At 33.9% G+C, this 21,612-nt stretch overlaps 1 protein-coding gene across 1 annotated transcript in view; it reads left to right on the forward strand.

Annotated features, from left to right (window-relative positions):
• Window positions 1–21,612, forward strand: part of LOC148950813 (discoidin domain-containing receptor tyrosine kinase B-like) — a 117,634-nt gene that overhangs the window by 80,958 nt on the left and 15,064 nt on the right. The window contains exons 6-9 of the mRNA XM_089090019.1: window positions 4,599–4,760; window positions 6,261–6,388; window positions 12,037–12,226; window positions 19,384–19,890. Coding sequence (XP_088946145.1) covers window positions 4,599–4,760; window positions 6,261–6,388; window positions 12,037–12,226; window positions 19,384–19,890 — 987 coding nt within the window. The remainder of the gene's footprint in view (window positions 1–4,598; window positions 4,761–6,260; window positions 6,389–12,036; window positions 12,227–19,383; window positions 19,891–21,612) is intronic.

Consider the following 21,612-nt stretch of genomic DNA (forward strand, 5'->3'; position numbering starts at 1 on the left):
CTAAGTAAATAAGAAATTAATCATCAATAATCAGAAATTAAATAAAAAAACAGGTTCTTTCAACTGAAAATAAGGAGCGACATTAAAACTTAAACGAACAGAAAATATTACGTATATGAGAGGGGTTGCTCCTCCTCAACATCTCGCTCTTGACGTTAAAGTAAGAATTCTGTCCCGATTCTTTAAGAACGCCTCCTGAAACACTATGTTCGTTTAACTAGAACAATAAGAAGCTTTTTTAACAGTACTTAAAAAATTTAAGCGAAAAAGGGGATCACTCGCCTGTCCTCCGCCAAAACCTAGTATCTACATCTGAGTAAGTTCCGAGAGAAACACAAAAACGTTGTTTTGCTCTATGCATTTTTACCGTCTTTATCAAACAGTTTGTGGTAACGAACTGTAAGTAAGGAGCGACCCGGCTCAATGGTAATTGAAACTCTAAAAAACGGAACTTTGATACCAATAGATACATCAAAAGAACCAAATGTTAATGCTGATTTCAAATATATATATTTAATCGAATCTAATCTAACTAACCAAAAGGTAAGTGCCTGAAAAAATTTGGCTGATTTTCAAAAAAAGGGAGAAAAACCCCCTAAAAATTATAGAACCTTAATGAAAATCACACCATCATATCCAGCGTATAAGATAACCCTACTGTAGAGGTTTCAAGTATCTATCTACAAAATGTGAAATTTTGCATTTTTTGCCAGAAGAAAGATCACGGATGCGTGTTTATTTGTTGTTTTTTTTGTTTTTTTCCCCAGGGGTGATCTTATCGACCCAGTGGTCGTAGAATATTTTGGGAGGGCTCGTTGGAACTGAAATGAAAAGTTCTAGTGCCCTTTTCAAGTGACCAAAAAAATGGAGGCCCCTTCCCACTCTCATTTTTTTCCCAAAGTCACCCGATCAAAATTTTGAGATAGCAATTTTGTTTAGCATGGTCGAAAATATGATAACTATGTCTTTTACGATGACTTAATCCTCCGAAGTCCGCGGGGGGAGGGCTGAAAGTTATCAACTTTACCCAATGTTAACATATAATATTGGTTATTGGGAAGTATACAGACGTTTTCAGGGGGGATTTTTTCTGGTAGGTGGGCGAGGGGGGTGGCTGGATCGGGCGTTATATGGAGGATCTTTCCATGAAGGAATTTTTCATGGGGGAAGGGACATTGCTATGAAGGGAGTACCGGATTTCCCATCATTATTAAAGAAAAAGATCAGAAATTAAATATAAAAAAAGTTTTCAACTGAAAGTAAGGAGCAACATCAAAACTTAAAACGAATAGAAAATATTACGTGTATGATTGGGTTCACCCCCTAGTTAATACCTCGCTCTTCAAGCTAAAATTTTTTTAGTACTTTCATAAGAGCTATTTATTCTAATTACCGGCCTTTGTGATTAAGAGGTCATTTTTAAAGAATTGGAACAAAATTCGAACTTTAGCTTATAGAGCAAAGTATTGAACAGGGTGTGAACCCCCTAATATACGTATTAAAAATCTATGAATATAGAAGTTCGTTACGCAAGCTAATTCGTAAGTTACGTATATTTATTACTAATAAGAACATTCGTAAATAAATTAAACAAGTTTCAAGAAGCCATTTAACCAAATAAAAGTAAAATTAATATACAAATTTTGTTTTAATTATTCATGTACGGTGAGCCAAAATCAAAACCTGCATTAATTCAAAAACGTTCAAAATTAAATAAAAAACAAGTTTTTTTAATTGAAAGCATGGAACAACATTAAAACTTAAAACGAACAAAAATTATTCCGCATATGGAAGGGGCTGTGCCCTCCTAAACGCATTGCTCTTTTCGCTAAAGTTTGACTTTCTCACAACTCTATTTTTTTTTAAACAATAAAAAACTTTAGCGTAAAGAGCGAGGCGTTGAGGAGGGGACAGCCCCTTCCATATACGAAATAATTTCTGTTCGTTTTAAGTTTTAATGTCGCTCCTTACTTTCAGTTTAAAAAACTTCTTTTTTTTAACAATGGAGTGATGATGCTCACTGTATGGTGCTGCTGATTGTTTTCACTGATACAGTGTAATTTGTCAGATACTAGATTTATGCATAAATGTCGATTTCTAGTATGTACATACTAGGTATGACACAAAAACAATGGTGAACTCCTGTGTAGATACTAGGTAATATCAACGAAACTAAGCATCGGAGAATAATTTCGTTTGTACCATTGGATTCCTTCTGGTCTAATTAGGCGGGATCCACTCTTAACTAAAATTCGAATTTTTTGTAGATACTCCGTTTTGTCAGAGGACTTCCGCATTTGATCCCTCTCCCTCTTTTGAAGTACCTCCTTCGAGGTTCTTCAGAAGCCATGCTTGACAACTATCATCATTTTAGCTTGCATATTCTAATCTTGGTTTGCAGACTTATTTTGCTATTCTTACAAACTTTCTAAAAAAAAAAACTTTTTAAAACAACTGTAAAAAAAAAAACATCCCGGGAATTGGCCATTCTACTATTAACGTCTTCAGAGCATTCCTCGTCTTTACTAATAACACTAACCGTGTAAGTAAAGCTATCCCCTTGATTTATCTTCTTGCTACCCAACATGACCTCTTCACCTTCATTTTTCCTTGTTTAAGTCTAACCGACTTAGTCTTCTTAACTTTAATTTTCAAGCTAATCTTTGAATCTTAGACTCTCAATATACATATCTTACTAGTTTCAGACAAGAGAACTTACACAGTAAGTTTCATTTAGTTCTGCCAAAACAAAAATAAAATAGCTTTTCTTCCAACGGGGCTTCAGAGGGAGTATGGTGCAATTTAATCAAATTCCAGATTTGGTTGGTCAAGGCATTCTTTCTAAGTCCACAAATTAGTTCGTGGTAACTAACTTTCGAACAGTTCATGTTAACGAACTGTAAGGAAGGAGTGATGCGTCTCAGTAGTAGCCAAAACTATAAGAAACAGAGTCTTGATAATAATAAATGCATTAAAAGAATCGAATTTTGATTCTTATTCAAAATATACAAAATTCATGAAGTTTAATATTACCCATCAAAATTTACGAGCCTGAGAAAATTTGAGTAATTTTTGAAAAAGGGGGAAATACTCCTAAAAATCAATTAATCGTGATAAAAATCACATCCTGAGATTCAGAATATCAGAGAACCCTACTGTCGAGGTTTAGAGCTGCTCTAAACATAATGTGGAATTTTGATTTTTTTGCCAGAAGCAAGATCACGTATGTGTATTTATTTGTTGTTGTTTTTTATTTATTTTCCCCAGGGGTGATCGTATCGAACCAGTAATTAGAAGATTAGAAGACTAGAAGATTAGGTGAGGGCTTATTTGGTCGGAAATCAAAAGTTCTAATGCTCTTTTTAAGTCACCATAAAATCGGATCAAAATTTTCATTTTGATCATTTTGACCCTCCCACCTCCTTGTTTTATCCAAAATTGTCCGACAAAAATTTGAGATGTCCATTTTCTTCAACATGATCAAAAGATCTAATAAATATGTTTTTGAGGATGACTTGACCCTTCACAGCCCCCAGGGGAAGGGCTGCAAGTTATGAACTTGGCCCATCGCTTACATATAATATTGGCTATGGAGAAGTATAAGGATATTTTTGGGGTGGGGGGATTTTCCGGTGGGGTGCTTACTTGGAAGGATCTTTCAACGGAGGAGTTTTGTGGGGAAAGGGAATTTTCCTTGGAAGAGGGAGCTGGATTTCCCAGCATTAATTAAAAACTATCGAATATTAAATAAAAAAATAAGTTTTTCTCAAATGAAAGTAAGGATCAACATTAAAACTTAAAACGGACAGAAATTATTAAGTATATGAGGGGGTTGCCGCCTCATCAGTAAATCGCTCTTTACGCTAAAGCGTTTTTTTAATTTGTAAAAAGCTTGTTATTTTATTTAAGCGGTCCTTGTGCATCAGGTGTCATTCTTAAATAATTAGAACAAAAAGTCAAACTTTAGCGTAAAGAGCAATATACTGAGGAGGGGCCATCCCCCTCATCTACATAATAAGTTCTGGCCATCTTAAGTTTTAATATTGCTTTTTATTTTCAGTTGAAAAAACTCGTTTTCTTTATTTAATTCTTCAAGAAACTTCTGTCTGTATCAGCATGTTCTGCGAATCAGCATCTTCATGTTTTCATCCAGCCTTTGCTCATCTTTCCTTATAGAACACCGCTGATCTCACATTTTCTGATCTTTATAACATATCAAGCGTTCTGTTTGATTCAATTCTATGTAGATATGTAATTTTTTTCTTTGGAGGAAGGGGGTAAATGAGAAAAATATGGAAAAGGTGGGTTCAAGACTGCAAGAAACCTATTTCTGCCCGGTTTTCATTACATATTTTTGAATTTTGAAGATGCATGGTTAATTTTTGAAACTTGGAAGAGATGGGAATGAGCCCTTTGTTTTGTTTTATTTGGTGACTGGTGCCCTTCGGAACAAAAATATATGTCAATTATCTTTGCACGTTCATGCAGACGTTCTATATAAAGGTAAGTGCTATGGAATAGGCCAAAACCATGGGTATTGTCAAACACCTTTCTAATATGTATGATTTTATGATTCCTAGTGCATACCTTACTTCTAGATCCTTTGGACTCGTATGAACTTTTGAACGATACTGGAGTTCATTATGGGTACTACGATGGCAAAAGTGACGACAAACTACTCATGGGTGGACTTGGTACTTTAGCTGATGGAGCTGTTGAAGCTTTTGATCCGCTTGATGAAGAAGAAGATCAGGAAAACGGTTAGTAATTGTGTTAAGACTACGTTCTAGTTTAAATAATAAAATTAAATTTATTTTTGAAAGTTGTTCTAGAAGCGTCATCAACTCAGATAAAGACAAATTATTGGTCGACATGCACCTTCTGCCAGATACGCTCAGTTGCTACACAATTTCACTAGCTAGGCTGCTCAGGGAAAAGTAAAGAGAAGTCTGTTAAATTGAAATCTGTTTTTATTCCCTGAATAGGTACTAAATAATATAGAAAAGTTTTTCAGGATGTGATGAGGTAAAACAAAGCTAATAAGAATGGTGGCAATCAGTTGATGGTCAAAAGAACACAGATTATGATAAGATTCTTCACAAAGGAGCAAAAAATTTAAAGAAAGTGAACTGTTTGAAGGAACTATTTAAAAAGCAAAAAGAAGAAAAAAAGTGTAATTTAAAAATCTTAAAAGTGATGTTCATATTGGGCACAGGTACGAGCTACCACGATCGTATAGCCAGCCAAAAAACGGTCATTACTAAGTTACGTCCGCGGTAATTGGCCGACAAAATTAGATTGGTCGAATATATGGTTAAGTTAGCTCTAACAGTATAGCTGAGGCTATTAAGTTTAGTTTACTATCTCTGTTCAAAATATAAAACTGATTTTCCATTAACTCCATGATTAGTCAATCAAGTAATGATGGACGTGGTCTTTGCCAAAGGGCTACGCACTGTTTATCATAGGTGTATATAACTTCTTCCCCCAAACGTGAATTGGTTCTATAGCATTTTAAGTTGATATTGAGAATACTGTTTATGACAACAAAGTTAGGATAAATAAAATAAAAAAATGCAATATATAGTCAAGACACATACACTTGATTTTGCTTCAAGGAGTGGGGGGGGAATAATTCGTTTGAAAATTCAAAAGATACGTGATTTATCAAACGATAAGATCAAACAAAGAATACCGTAACAACTTCAATTCTTTTTTGGGGGCGGGGGCACAGATCCTTAAGCCCCTGTGGCCTAGTCCCTTGACCTTTTTGAAGTTTAACCAATGTGTGTTTTAGCTCTAAAATACAAATCGTAATTTCACTGTCTTTCAAAATTACTAGCTCTGCAGTCCCTCGGGATATGTCCAGAATAAAGTAGCTCCCCTCATGGATCCGATAAAATAAATGGTATGAGCCTACTCATCTGTCTTATCAAAAAAGCTAATTTTCTCGTTAGATAATGATTGATACATGCCTCGTTATTTTTATGATTGAGTTTGTAACTAAAACCTGTAATTAAGTAATAAATAAGTTTTTTTTTCACATATAAGCGTTCATTTTTCTATAACCAACTATAATCCATTGCGGGTCGCAGTTGGTCCGCCAGCATATAAACTCAAGATAATTTTATTAATTTTAGTTCTATAGATATAAATATTAAAATATTAATGTATACAAAAATGAAAGTTTCAGTTTTCTTCTAGTTTAGTTAAAATTCTAGTTTTAGTTCTTTTGGCTATTAAACCTTACTTTATTTTAGTTTTAACGCAACGAGTGGTGATTTTTCAGTCTGGTCAGAGAAAGAACTTTTCGGTCACTTTCCGCTTTCACAGTCTTAGAAAGTTCCGCTCCCTAACCATTAGTTTTGCTACAACCTCAGAATACTCGGTAAGCATCGTCTTATATTTATTCCTTTTTTTTCTACCTCTTTGAGGGTCAGTTTTCTTTTGATTTTCTTGATTGAAGTACCTAAACAAGATGTGTTTTTTCAAAATTTTTGGAGGCTTCTCTATTATTCAATTGCTCATCTATTACTGGCGTCTACTCTATTGTTTTTCTATTACTCTTCTATTACTATTATATTCTATTACTATATATCTTCTATTACTATTGCTCGTCTATTGCTCTTCTATTACTGGCGGTATGTTTGCAATTGTAGTGATTATTAGTGACTAGTGATTAGTGATAATAGTGAGTAGTGTAGTGATTACTGCAATTATAGCGATTGAAATCTGCGTCAAACGTTGCACAGAATGGTATGTTCATGTTTCATTTTTGCGATTAATAGGAACATCAAAAAATTTATCAATTTTTTTTATCATATGTTTTGTTGAGGTAAGGGAATTGACAAAGCTGTTACTTCGGTTTTCAGCTATTAATAGCAGTATCAAGTAACCCAAAAGAAAAAAAAACAAGCTCATATAAAATTAACTAAAATTAGGCCTAAAAATCGTTTTACAATTTAATGTAGATCCATAATAAACGAAATTGTCCTTATAATTTTACCTAATGTTGGGGCTAGGAAGATACTGTGATAATTTTAGGCTGATGTTTGTCCAAGTTAGTCAACTATACGATATTACTAAAGTCCTTTTTTTTAGATTAAAACATGATAAAGTAGGCTAAATCTAAAAATAAGGGATTTTCGTCGAGCAAAATTAAAAGTTACTTTGATAAAGAAATCCAAAATCTAAAAAGTTGAAGTTATAAACTCATAAATGTAGCCTATTCTTAAAAATATGTGTGAGAACAAAATTAATGAAGTTCCACCCATAACCTGGAGGTGACAGTTACACCTTTCTGTTCCTGACACCTGTTTTCCATTGCACCCCTGGCAGTTCCACCCATGATTTGAGATGACAATTGTATATTTCTACTATAGATCAGGTCCTTGCGTGGAAAAAATACCTTTACCATAAGACCTTAATCCTCCTTCGTTTCCAATAACTAACCTACATCCACTAACACAGGCAGAAAAACGTGTAATGAAAAGTTCTTTATTATCCTCGGAAGACACTTGTGCCTGAGGATTATACCGCCAGGAATTAGAATATTAATACCTCCCTTTGCTCTTATATTGTGATTGATTGTCCTTATACAGTAGCCACTATTGATTATAGAATATAGTAGTCAACGGATTCCTGTAAATAACATGATTTAATGTCTCCGGTGAGCAAGAGCGCATCAATAATTTTTTTCGAGAGGGGAGGGAGGGGTCTACAAAAAACTTAAAACTTAACTAAAATCCTTTTATATGCATTTTGTTACGCTTTTACAAGTCGGGCAAAAATTTCAGGGGAGGGGTACATATCCACTACATCTCCCCTGTGGATACGGCCTTACTGGTTAGTATCATTTCATTAATCCAGGCATGAAATAGCTATCTTTTGTTTTCAAATGGCTATGTTTATCTCAATCTATAAACATCTTTCATTTTTGCTGTATCAAGTAATTTAGTCAATCTGAATCGGTTTTTAAAAAATGGAAGTTTTTATCAGACCTTTCTCCGAATCTCTCTGAATTTTTTCAGCCTGTTTTACATTTAAATAAAAACCTATTGAAAAATATTACTGTTTTACAAGCTATCACAAAAGCATAACTTTTAGTCCAAACTTGAAGTTAAAATTAATTATCAAACAGTTCGTAGTAACGAACTGTAACGAGCGACCCGGCTCAATAGTAACCGAAACTCTAAAAAATAGAATTTCGATACCAATATATGACATTAAAAGAATTGAATTTTTATGCAGATTTTAAGTATGGAAGTTTCATCAAATTTAATATTACCTATCAAAAGTTAAGAGCCTAAAAAAACTTGCATTATTTTAGAAAAAGGGGAAAACCTACCAACAGTAGAAAAATTCTCGTAAAATTCATAACACTAGATTCAGCATATCAGAAAAGCTTACTGTTAAAGTTTAAAGTCACTATATACACAAGTGTGGAATTGTATATTTTTTGCCAGAAGAAAGATCCTGGATGCGTGTTTATTTGTTGTTTTTTTCCCAGGGGTGATTGTATCGACCCAATGGTCTTAGAATATCGTAAGATGGCTCAATCGAACGGAAATTAAAAGTTCTAGTGCCCTTTTAAAGTGATCAAAAATTGTAGGGCAACTAGCCCCCCTCTACGCTTATTTTCCCCAAAATCACCTGATTAAAATTTTGACTTTGTTCAGCATATTCTAAACATCTAATAACTGTGTCTTTGAGGATGACATAATCCCACACAGTCCCCGGGGGAAGGTTTGCAAGTTATGAACTTTGCCCATTCTTTATATATAGTAGTATTGGTGATTGGGAAGTATACAGACGTTTTCAGGGGGGATTTATTCTGGTTGGGGGGAGGGGGTTTCATGGGAGGAGCTTTCCACGAAGGGAGCAACGGATTCGGCATTATTTAAAAGACGATCAGAAATTAAACAAGAAAAATTTTTTCTTCAGCTGAAAGTAAGGAACAATATTAAAACTTAAAACGAGCGGAAAATATCAAACAGTCCGTGGTAACGAGCTATAAGTAAGGAGCGACTCGGCTCAATAGTAACCGAAACTCTAAAAATGGAATTTTGATACCAATAAATATACCAAAAGAATTATATTTTTATGCTGATTTCAAATATATAAACTGTGTTAAGTTTAGTCGTACATATCAAAGGTTACGAGCCGGAGAAAATTTTCCTGATTTTCGAAAAAAGAGGGAAATACCCCGTAAAATTCAAGTGACCTTAATGAAAATTACACCATTAGATTCAGCGTGTGAGAGAACTCTACTGTATAGGTTGCAAGCTCCTATGTGGAAAAACGTGGAATTTTCTATTTTTTGCCAGAAGAAAGATCATGGATGCGTGTTTATTTCTTTTTTTTTTTTTTTGTCGATATGAACACCCCAGGGGTGAGCATATCGACCCAGTGGTCCTAGAATAACAAGAGAGGGCTCATTGACACGGAAATAAAAAGTTCTAGTGCCATTTTTAAGTGACCAAAAAATTGGAGGGTACCTAGGCCCCCTACTCCGCCCCTTTTTTACCCAAAATCATCTGATGAAAATTTTGAGATAGCCATTTTGTTTATCATAGTTAAAAGGCCTAATAACTGTGCCTTTGGGTATAAAATTATCCCCCCCGCAGCCCCAGGGGAAAGGTCTTAAAGTTATAAAATTTGTCCATTGTTTACGCTTAGTATTTGTTATTGGGATTCATGCATACATTTTCGGGTGGGTGGGGGGACACATTTTTCTGTAGGGGTTTTTTCGACGGGGGAATTCTCCAAGGGGAGGGAAGTTTTCAGGGAGTGAACTTGCCAGGGGAAATTATACTTGGCGGGAATTTATCAGAATTCTAACACAAAATTATTTTCAGATTTCTTTTTTTTTCTTTTCCGTCTCAATTTTACACGCAGAGGGGCTAAGAGTAAATGTTAAGGGTATATTTTAACCGGCATTAAAATGTCTAGAGGATAGTTCCTTGGGGATGGGGTTTTTTTCGTGGAGTTGGGGCGAGATTCCCTGGCATTATTTAAAAAATGATCAGAAATTAAATAAAAACAAAATTCAATACAAGTTTTTTCAACTGAAAGTAAGGAGTAAGAGTAAAACTTAAAACGAACAGGAATTATTACGTATATGGAGGGCGTTACCCCCCTTCTCAACACCTCACTCTTTACCTAAAGTTTGAATTTTGTCCCAATTCTTTAAGAATGACTCCTGAAATACTAGGGCCGTTTAATTAGAAAAATAAGACGCTTTTTTAAAAGTACTAAGAACTTTCGCCTAAAGTATAGTGAGGTGTTGAGGTGGGGACAAACCACTTCATAAAGATAATTTTTTAAACCACGTTGGCCTGACATCACATAAAGCAAGAAAAACGAGCAATTTTTAAAACGAATGAGTCATATTTCAGTTTTCTCAAAAGAGAAGCCGATACTTTAGTAATCCCTGAAATAAACCTTGAACCACTTTCCCAGTCATATAATCAAACACGTGAACAACCCCTTAGGTCTCACAGGGTGTCTGCAAGAAATGCAATTAAAATCCGAAATCAGATGACAAAGTTCAACCTATTTAATTGCTTGCTCGCTTTGTTTTTGATTGAATGAATTGTTTTTTTTTCTTATTTCTTAGTTGTTCGCTAGTATCCGCCGATGACAGTTCATCATTTTTTGGATTTTGTGCAAATCACGCATATTGGCGAATAACTCGCTTTTATTGTTGTTTGGTATTTGGTTTTAATTATTTCAATTTTTGGCTTTTATCCAGTTTTCTTCATCTTTTCAGTTTTTGGTTTTTTTCATTCGTATTTGGGTTGTTTTAACATTTACTTTACGCGTTTGTTTTTTGTTGTTTTTTTCCTCGGTACTTTCCTTGGATACATTATTTCGTTTCAGCGCTGAAGAAGAGAGGCGTTTGTACTCTCGAAATATTTGCTTTGTTGTATTTTTTCAGTATTTTCATTTGGCCTATAAAAACACCTTTTTTGCTCGTTTTTCTTTCTTTACGAAACCACTTCATATACGTAATAATTTCTGTTCGTTTAAAGTTTTAATGTTGCTCCCTACTTTCAGTTGAAAAAACCTGTTTTTTTATTTAATTACGTATATGAGGGGGTTCGTCCCATCTTCAATACCTCGCTCTTTACGCTAATATTTTTTTGGTACTTTCAAAAGAGCTACTTATTCTATTCATAGAATAAGTAGCCTTTTGTGATTCAGGGTTCATTCTTAAAGACTTGGAACGAAACTCTAACTTTAGCGTAAAGAGCGAGGTATTGAGGAGAGGGCGAACCCCATCGTATACGTAATAATTTCTGTTCATTTTAAGTTTTAATGTTGCTCCTTACTTGAAGTTGAAAAATCTGTTTTTATTTTTATTTAATCTACGACTTAGGGGAGAGTCGCAACTTAGATGAAAGTGCAACTTAGGGAGCCCATAGGTGAGACAAAAAGTGACATCAGTCGTTTTGGATCCAGGTTCACAACTGGTCCAACTGGATAGGTTATACAGGTTTACCCTTGGTTCATGACATAAACAGCCCTTAGAAAGCCCTTGAATAGCACAATTCTGGTTAGAAGAAAGAGAAAGGATGCAAGGGATAGCCCAATTTCACTCGAAAACGTGACAAGTCAAAAAGGAAAAAAATCAGTATAAAAAATCAACTCTTAGGTTACGAAGGTTGGCTTAAATAGCATTGATTAGTTTCTGGGAAATTTTCCTTTTGGGATATTTAGAATACGCTTATGCAATGACTCTCAAGTGCACCAACTAGGGTGTCGTCCAGTCTAATTCGTTGATGCATAAGGCTTTGAATTATGGAGCCCCCCCCTGGAACCTTCATTTAGTTCTGCCTAGTCTTGGCTAAACGCCACCGGGCATTTGACAATCATGGAGTGATATATAGTGCCTATCCTATTGACTTTGATTGATTTTATAACATATATAACACTTTTGTTTTCTTCTTTATTTATCCCTGCTGGTAGTACCACTTATTTCAGGCTCTTGTCCCCTTTTTCAATAGTGATTTCTTAATGACCCCTATTTTTTAGCTGCCATCAGCAATTTACTTTGCTATCCCTGGATATTCTCCGTTCTTGGCTTATAAGCCAGTCGTTTCTGGTGAAGAGTACTTGAGCAATTTGACAATACCACTTAATGAGAAAATCTGTCAAAACTTGGAAGTAATATTCCTCATTGAAAGACAGAAAGTGGCAATAAGTGAAATAGCTTTCAGTTCCGGTAAGTTGGTTGATTTATTAATGGTTGATTGTTGTTGCCTTGTTAATTTTATTGAATTGTCCGGGAACCTATGAAACTATGGAAAAGAGGGGGGGGGGAACTGACCTAAGGGTTCAATCAATTTTTTTTTATTATCAATCAATCAATTTTTATTATCAATCAATCAATCACTCATCTCGAATATTACAATAGTTTTTGACTCGTATGGAATTTTATATTGGGGCGCCGCCGAGGGCTTTGTGAGGTGGGAAGGGGGAGATTTCTGAGGCCCTGATGCACTTTTTTGCGGGAATTTATGTTACAGTTAATTTTCTATTTTGTTTCATGCATAGTAAAGCGTTTTTTTTATTTTATATTTTATTTACCTACATTTTTCATTCTGGTTTTTTACTTCAGGATATTAAACTATAAAGGATTTCAGAGTTTCAGTTAACGATAAACAATTTTGATGTTGTTTTCGTTTACGGTAAATTGTAAATATGTGCTTATTTCCAAATGATTTTTCTAATAATTGTTTCTAGAATATAACATATTATTAGGACAATAATTATATATAGAAATATATACAAACATGACAGACAGCGCACATGCATAGTGGCATACTTCACTTGATAATATTCCCTTGATACAAACCTAAAAAGGACCCTGTGTTACTTATTTCAGGAAAACTAATTTGTCTTACAGGTTTAATTTCTTTAATTTTTTAATTAGTAGCCGAAACATTTCTCTTTCTTAGCTTCTTGCGACTATTTTTTCTGCTGATGAGGAAATTAGAAATCAGCAGGGAGCAGGTCCCAATTTCCATACTTTTGAACAAATTCTCAAGAAAAAGCTTAATGTGAGCTAATACAATGATATATTTCAGTGACTATTTATATTTCCGCTCGCCTTTGCTTCAGGGTTTTCTACCATTTCTACTGAAAACAAAAGTTTCATTTTCATCCACCTTTGTTTTTTGCCCTTTAAGCAGTGAGTTCTTTTTCTTAATGCAATCCCCCCTCGAATCTCAAGATTTTCCTGTAGGCTCATACATTTTCCGTACAATACCCTACCTTGGGGTTTAATCTGAAGTCAACCTCCTCAATAAATTGCCGAGTGTGTGCCAGAACAGACTTTTCTTAAGCTCACCAACGAAATTTTAGATGTATTTTATCTACAAAATTTTTCAAAAAAGAAAAAAAAATGCTTGCATACAGGGCTTGTCAGTTGTTGCCAACATGTTTAAAATTCTTTTTTTTCTGTCTTTCGTTTTTTTTTTACTCACGATATAAGATTATTTGGGTTTTGAATTTTCAATTGTGATAAGTCACATTTTTTATGTGCAGCGAGTTGTGATAATTCAATTGTTTCTTTTCTCATTCCTCTCAGACCGTTTGCAATAGTATTCAAGCTCTTCAAAAAATAACTATGAGCAAAAACTTGGGCGATCTTCAAAAGCTTATCAATATTGAATACAATCTCAAAATAAAATATTTGCGGCAGCACACAATTTGTATATGCTTTTTTATTCTAATTGTATTCCAATAAAGCGTAGAAGCACCTGGTAAAAATAAGTTTTTAACTGAAAAAGAGTTTAGAAATCAATTTCTTTCCAAAGGCCGCCTGAGCAGACACTGAAGTTGAAGATTCAATTACTACTCGACAGAATAAGAAAACTTCTGTTTTTTTAAGCCGCACCATCAAAGCTCCTTAGGAATTGAAAAGATCTCTTAGGAACCAAATTTAGCTAAAAAGCTATACATCAGATTCAAATAATATTTACTTAGTTCGAAAGATAATTTGATAAGTTTTGGAATGCCATAGAGATCTATTTAATAGTCATACGGAAGGAAAAGGGCCTCGTTATGAGTTCTATTGACAGTGCGGTTAAAGCGAAAGCCAAATAATACGAGCGAGTAAATAAGATTATTAATCATTCCAACGTGAATATAGATGAGGTATTGTTGGGAAAAATGGAAATTGCTAATCAGAACCTTGAATTAAGTTTCTCTCTTGCTTAAATATTATTCTTGACAAGTTAGCTTTCAACCCAAAGAGAATCTGATTCCAAAATTTGTTTAACACGCAATTTACATAACGAAAAGCATAAAGAATCATTTGGGCCTGGATGGAGAGACTTTTTCTTTAGTCTGAGAGAGCGATTTATAGAAATAGTTTAAATATTTGCTTTTTAGTTTCTACCTGAGAGAATACTCAAGTCGAAATTCAATTATTATTCGGTGAGATAAAAACTATATGTTTCTTGTAATCAATAAACCTTAAGAGCTGAAAAGATTTTCTCTTAGGAACGAAATTTAACTTGAAAAATTCGTTTATTTCTTGCTTTGACATTGTTCGTATTTAATTTTTTATGCTGAGTAGTTCACTTATCAAACAGTTCATGGCAAGGAACTCTAAGTAAGAAGCGACCCGGCTCAATAGTAACAGAAACTCTAAAAAACGGAATTTTGACATCGATAGATACATCGAAACAATCAAATTTTTGCTGATTTCAAATATATAAATTTCATCAAGTTTATTCTTACCCATCAAAACTTAAGAGCCTGACAAAATTTGCTTTGTTTTCGAAAAAAGGGGGAAATACCCCCTAAAAGCCATAGAATCTTAATACAAATAACACCAAGGGGAAGAAGCCCCTCATATACGTAATAGTTTCTGTTGTTTTTAAGTTTTGGTCTTGCTCTTTAATTTCAGTTGTAAAAAACTTGTTTTTTTTTTTATTTTGTCAGGTTAAACATAATCTTTAATGTTAAATTACAAAAGAGGTTTTTTCCACTGAAATTAAGGAGACACATTAAAAATTAAACGAACAAAAATTATTACACATATGGGGGGGCGTCCCCTCGTTAATACCTCGCACTTTACGCTAAAGTTTGAATTTTGTCCCAATCCCATAAGAATGACTCCTGAACCACAAAAGCCGTTTAATTAGAATAAAAAGCTCTTTTACAAGTACCAAAGAAAACTTTAGCGTAGAGAACAAGGTATTAACGAGGGGGTGACCCCCCTCATATAAATAATATTTTTTTTTTCATTTTAGGTTTTAATGTTGCTCCTTACATTCAGTGGATAAAAAAGTTTTTTTTAATTTAATTTCTGATCGTTTTTTTAAATAGTGCTGGGAAATCCCACTCCCTCTCCATGAGAAATTCTCTTCCCCCATGAAAATTACACCATGAAAAAATCCTCCAACGTACCCCTCCCTTCTAACGGAAAAGCCACACCTGAAAACGTCTGTATAATTCCCAATAACCAATATTATTTGTAAACAATGGGCAAAGCTCATAACTTTCCGCCCTTCCCCCGGGGACTGTGGGGGTTAAATAATTCTCAAAGACATAGTTGTTAGGTTTTTTGACTACGCTAAAAAATTGACTATCTCAAAACTTTTATCAGGTGACTTTGGGGAAAAATGAGCGTGGGAGGGGGCTAGCTGTTCTAAAATATTTTTGGTCGCTTAAAAAGGGCACTAGAACTTTTGATTTCCAATCAAATGAGGCCTCTCCTGATCTTCTACGATTACTGGTTTGAAATGATCACCCCTGAGGAATACAAACAAAAGAAAAAAAAACAAAACAAACTAACAAATAAGCAAGCATCCGTGATTTTTCTTCTGGCAAAAAATGCAAAGTTCCGCATTTTTGTACATAGACCTTGAAACCTCTACAGCCAGGTTCTCTAGTATGCTGAATCCGATGGTATGACTTTCACTGAGATCACTTGATGTTTTGGGGATCTGTTTGCCCTTTTTCAAAAATTGGGCAAATTTTTCCAGGCTCAAAACTTTTCATGATTACCATTAAATTTGATGAATTTTAAAAATTTTGAATAAGCATCAAAATCCGATTCTTTTAATGTATCCATTGTTATCAAGACTCAGTTTTTTTAGAATTTCTGTTACTATTGAGCCGCATCGACTATTAAACCCCCTCCACATATTTAGAAAAACCATTAAGAAACTGATTTTTGTAGAATATGAGTTTGGTTTATTTATTGTGGGGGTTATGATAATATAATGTTCCTGGAGGAAAAGTAAAGTAATCACGTTTTTTTAATTATTTATTCTTAAGCGTGACGGTATTAGTCGTGTCGGTGGCCAAGTGTTCTTTTTTTTAATTTAAGGATCTTGTATTCTCTACCTCACCCATAGACAAGCTTTGCTTTTTTGGGGAAGTAGTAATAGTTTTTGTTTATTATGCAATTTGTAAATAAATCCTTCTCCCTTTCTCTCTCTCTCTCTCTCTCTCTTTCTCTTTCTGTCTCCCCTCTCTCTCTTGCTTTTTCTCTCTCTCTCTCTCGCCCTCTTTATCTCTCTCTCTCTCTCTCTCTCTCTCTCTCTCTCTCTCTCTCTCTCTCTCTCTCTCTCTCTCTCTCTCTCTCTCTCTCTCTCTCTCTCTCCTCACTCTCTCTCTCTCTTATCAAATATCAATATATTCATCATAAACAAACTGTTCGAAAACTCAAAATTTGGAATGAAAGAAAAATTTATTGATTAACTGTCAATATTTATTTAGCCTATTATTTATCCAGTAAATCTATTTCTTTCTACTTTTTATGCATAACATAAACACGTGGAACGTTAAATTCTATGAAAAGCTGGAGTGCAGTGGGGTAATTTTGTCAAAATCCCGGTTTGGGGGCAAAGTTGGACCCAATTTTCCCTATTCTTTCTTTCATTTTTTACGCCCCTGCTCGGGTGTACTTGGCACTGCCTATTTTACGGACAAAATCTAATTGATTATAATCCGTAAGGTTACTCAAGTTTATCAGTTTCTTGATTATTTTGATTCAATTTAATAGTATGTTACACCAGTAAGAGCTAGCTGTATATAATCTCAAAGCCTAAATTTTGTACCAAGAGAAACCAATGCCCGTGCCTCTTGGAAAAGACTTTGAACATCAAATCCAAGTGTTTTCCTTAAGTCAGACTGGCTGGAACTGCTTAGTGACAACTTTTCTCCACTTAAGAGGGTCAAGAAGGTTTTCTTACATTTCTTATAGATATTCTGGCCATTTTTCTCAGCCAATTACTGCTTGCTCAGTAGGGTTTTACGCCATGTCTTCATTATGGCTTTATAAAGCGAAGCAGTCCTTGCTTTTTCCTTTTATGTAAGCTCTAGTTTCCATTGGTCCTTTTTTACGGCTCAAAAGGCAAAATAGTGTTTATGATGCTTTTAAAGGCAAAATCAGGCTCCAAAAGGCTCAAAATGCTTTTTATGGCTCAAAAACTCTCTACTCTTTAGCGGAAAATTGAGCTGTGGTTCATGTTTAGTTTAGTCATGACGACCAATCACAACCATTTCCTAACCATTTAACATATAAACATATTTAACATATAAAAATTTACATATAAACATATATTTAACATATAAATAACATATAAATATAAATAACATATAAATATATTTATATTTAACATATAAACATACGACATTTAACATATAAACATAACCATTTAACATATAAATATATTTAACATTTAACATATAAACATTTACATATAAACATATATTTAACATATATTTAACATATAAATATAAATAACATATAAATATATTTATATTTAACATATAAACATACAACATTTAACAGATAAACATAACCATTTAACATATAAACATAACCATTTAACATATAAACATATTTAACATTTAACATATAAACATTTACATATAAAAATATATTTAACATATATTTAACATATAAATAACATATAAATATAAATAACATATAAATATATTTATATTTAGCATATAAACATATAACATTTAACATATAAACATAACCATTTAACATATGAACATATTTAACATATAAACATTTACATACAAACATATATTTAACATATAAATAACATATAAATATAAATAACATATAAATATATTTATATTTAACATATAAACACACGACATCTAACATATAAACATAAACATTTACATATAAACATATATTTAACATATATTTAACATATAAATAACATATAAATATAAATAACATATAAATATATTTATATTTAACATATAAACATACAACATTTAACAGATAAACATAACCATTTAACATATAAACATATTTAACATTGAACATATAAACATTTACATATAAACATATATTTAACATATATTTAACATATAAATAACATATAAATAACATATAAATATAATAACATATAAATATATTTATATTTAACATATAAACATAACCATTTAACATATGAACATATAAACCATTACCTAAATTAAATCACTGCGCATGGGGAAAACTGCTAGAGCCTTGTTGGCGAACAGCAGCTAACATTTTAACCTTTACCTTACACAAATATTTGACGCGTTGGCCATACGGGGCACATTTGCGCCATTTTGGCGCTTTTTTGTGGCGGTTTAGCATTGGATTTTTTGAATCGGCGCATTTTCTTCAGTGGGATAATCGATCATTTGGCGCATTTTCACCAGAAAAATGGAGCTTTCGGTGCATTTTCACTTTGACCAAGCAACTGGCAACGCTAATTGACAGTTATTTTTAATCACAGAAAGTAATTTCCATTTCTTTGTTATTTTATATTTTGTGTAAGAATAATGACAGCGTCTACTCTCCTTAAAGACTTAATGGAAAGTTAATCATGAAAAATAGTTTTGTTTTTAAGTTACTTCTGTACCCGAATTTGTTGGCTTATTTATTTGCCTAGCAATCGTCCCTGCAATAACTACCTATAAAATTGGCAAGTGTTCGCAACTTTTAGCCAATCACGAGTCTTCAGCCCATGAATAAATTATGCCAAATTATGCAACGGGTGCCTGTAGGCAAGCGAGTATTTCTCCTTGTATATTCAGTAGGTTTCACTTCAATGGTGAAGAATCTTATGCTTGGCTTTGGAAAGTCTAACGTATTTTGTCTCACGACTAGGATATCTAGTTGCAACTTTCTTGAATTTTTTTTTGGGGGGGGGGGGGGTAAGGTGGTTATGAATTGTATTTTAAGGTAAAGGGGGCAAGATATATTTTCCCTCTTTTAATCACAGAGGACATTACGTTACCGTTTGCTCTGATCTGCAGGCTCTGCTGCCAAGTGATACAGATTTAACCATTTGCAGTAACTCTCATTTCTATGCAAGTTCACATTAATTTTGTTTAATGACTCTGACATGATATGCTTTTCAGACGAATTCAACGGAAAATTATCTCACAAGGAAGAGGAATTTGAAAAACCACCATTAAATATGCAAAAAATTCATTCAGTTCTGACTACCAGTTCCTCAATGTCTAGGAATACTCCAGAACGAGATACATCAAAGGATCAGTCGATTCAGTTGATTGGTGTAGAATATCGCACATATGTCGCAGTCCTTGCTGCTATACTCACTGTTGGAATTGTTATTACCACAATGGTCTTTATTTGGCTAATAGTGAAGTGTTTCCAAAAAAAGAAGGCAATAGGTGGTAAAAACTGTTGGGAGAAATGGTGTAAGCGAAGGACAGTTCAGCCTTCTAATGAACTTTATGGGTTCGCTAGAATGTCAGGTGAATCGGATAGTGACACTTCATCAACTGTTTATCAAGAACCATATCGAGCCACAACTTTACCTATAAATCATACCAGTGTTGTTTCTCAAGACGAGATGGAAACTTTGATGAGGAGAGACCGAAGCGTCATGTTAACACCAAGAAGTAAGTATAACATTTTCATTTTTGTAAAATTTCCTTAGGAGAGACCGAAGCGTCATGTTAACACCAAGAAGTAAGTATAACATTTTCATTTTTGTAAAATTACCAAGGAAATTTTTGGAAAACCAAGGATGGTGAAAAATAAGACAAAACAATTATAATCCTAAAACGCCTACTTGGCCAAAGAAGCTTGACTTGTAGTGGGCAATATAATACAATAATATAAAAAATTAAATTAATAAATAAAAATAAATAGTAAATAAAAAAACACTGGACTTTTATAAGACACTAAAACACATACAATAATAAAACACTAGAGTAAGACAAGGACCATTAACACATAGAAAGGTTTCTGAAAATGATTTTGAAATAAGAGAAGAGAATTACCAAGAACATGTGAAAAAAGTAGAAAGGATGGTGAAAAATAAGATCTGATCAATTGAATTGGTTGGGTGGAAACTTACTCAACCATATAATTATGTCTTAAAAATCAAGAAAAATCAGGAATTTACTTTTTAATGGAAAAAAGTAAATTCGGGTAAACTATGTAATTGCATAGTAAACTATGCAATTTCGGGCAGTAGTGGGTGCCAAATAAAAAAAATGAAACAGGGGGAAGGGGGGACCAGAAAAAATATAAGCTGAAAGTATATGCCACCAAATAGATTAAGATGGTGTAGCTTCCCTTTGAAGGCATAGTTGTCTTTGCGAATCAACACATCGTTCAATCAATCAATCAATCATTTATTAATACTAAAAAAATAAACAATTACAATCTAAAACGGCTATTTCGCCCAAGAAGCTTGACTTGTAGTGTGCCACATAATACAATAATAAAACACTGGAATAAGCCAAGGAACATTAACAAATAGGAAGGTTTCTGAAAATGATTTTTGAAATAAGAGAAGAAATACATATACATTGTGACACAATTCGTTAATAATTATAGGCATAGCAATCGCGCTGCCTAAGTAAAGAACGATGTTGGCACAAGGTATTATTTTATTTTTTTTCATACCAGGGCACTTCGTATTGAAGGAGTTGTCGTAGAAACTTCGAAAAAGGCTCAGTCGATTGAAAATTGGAGTGGCTAGTGCCCTTTTTAATAGTCGAAAGTGATTGAAGGGCAACTAGCCCCCCCCCCACCCCCAGCATTCCCCCAAACACATCCAATCAAAATTTTGAGATGGTCATTTTGTTCAGCGTTGTTGATTTCCAGATAGAGAATATGTTTTTGAGGAGGACTATCCCCCACAACCCTCAGGGCAAGGGTTGTAAGTTATGCCCTGGAGGCATAGAAGGTTTTGCTTTGGTAGAAACTTCAAAAAGGGCTCATTCGATTGGAAATTCAAAGGGCTAGTGGCGTTTTTAATAGTCGAAAGTGATTGGAGGGCAACTAACCCCCCTCTCACGCCCCCTTTTTCCAAATCACATCGGAATAAAGTAATGAGATTGCCATTTTGTCCACCATAGTTTTAAGTTCTGGAAATCGTGTATTTGAGGATGACAACCCCCCCCACAGCCCTTAGGGCAAGGGTTGTAAGTTATGCCCTGGGGGCATATAAGGTTTTTATAGCACGCGTTGTCGTAGAAACTTCAAAAAGGGCTCATTCAATTGGGAATTTAAAGGGCTATTGTTCTTTTTAGTGGTCAAAAGTGATTGGAGGGCAACTAACACCCTTTCCACGCCCACCATTTCCCCAAACACATCCAATAAAAATTTTA

Source organism: Artemia sp. Qi Xiang Cuo, chromosome 6 (assembly GCF_049724085.1).
Source record: "Artemia sp. Qi Xiang Cuo chromosome 6, ASM4972408v1, whole genome shotgun sequence".
NCBI classification, from domain to species: domain Eukaryota; kingdom Metazoa; phylum Arthropoda; class Branchiopoda; order Anostraca; family Artemiidae; genus Artemia; species Artemia sp. Qi Xiang Cuo.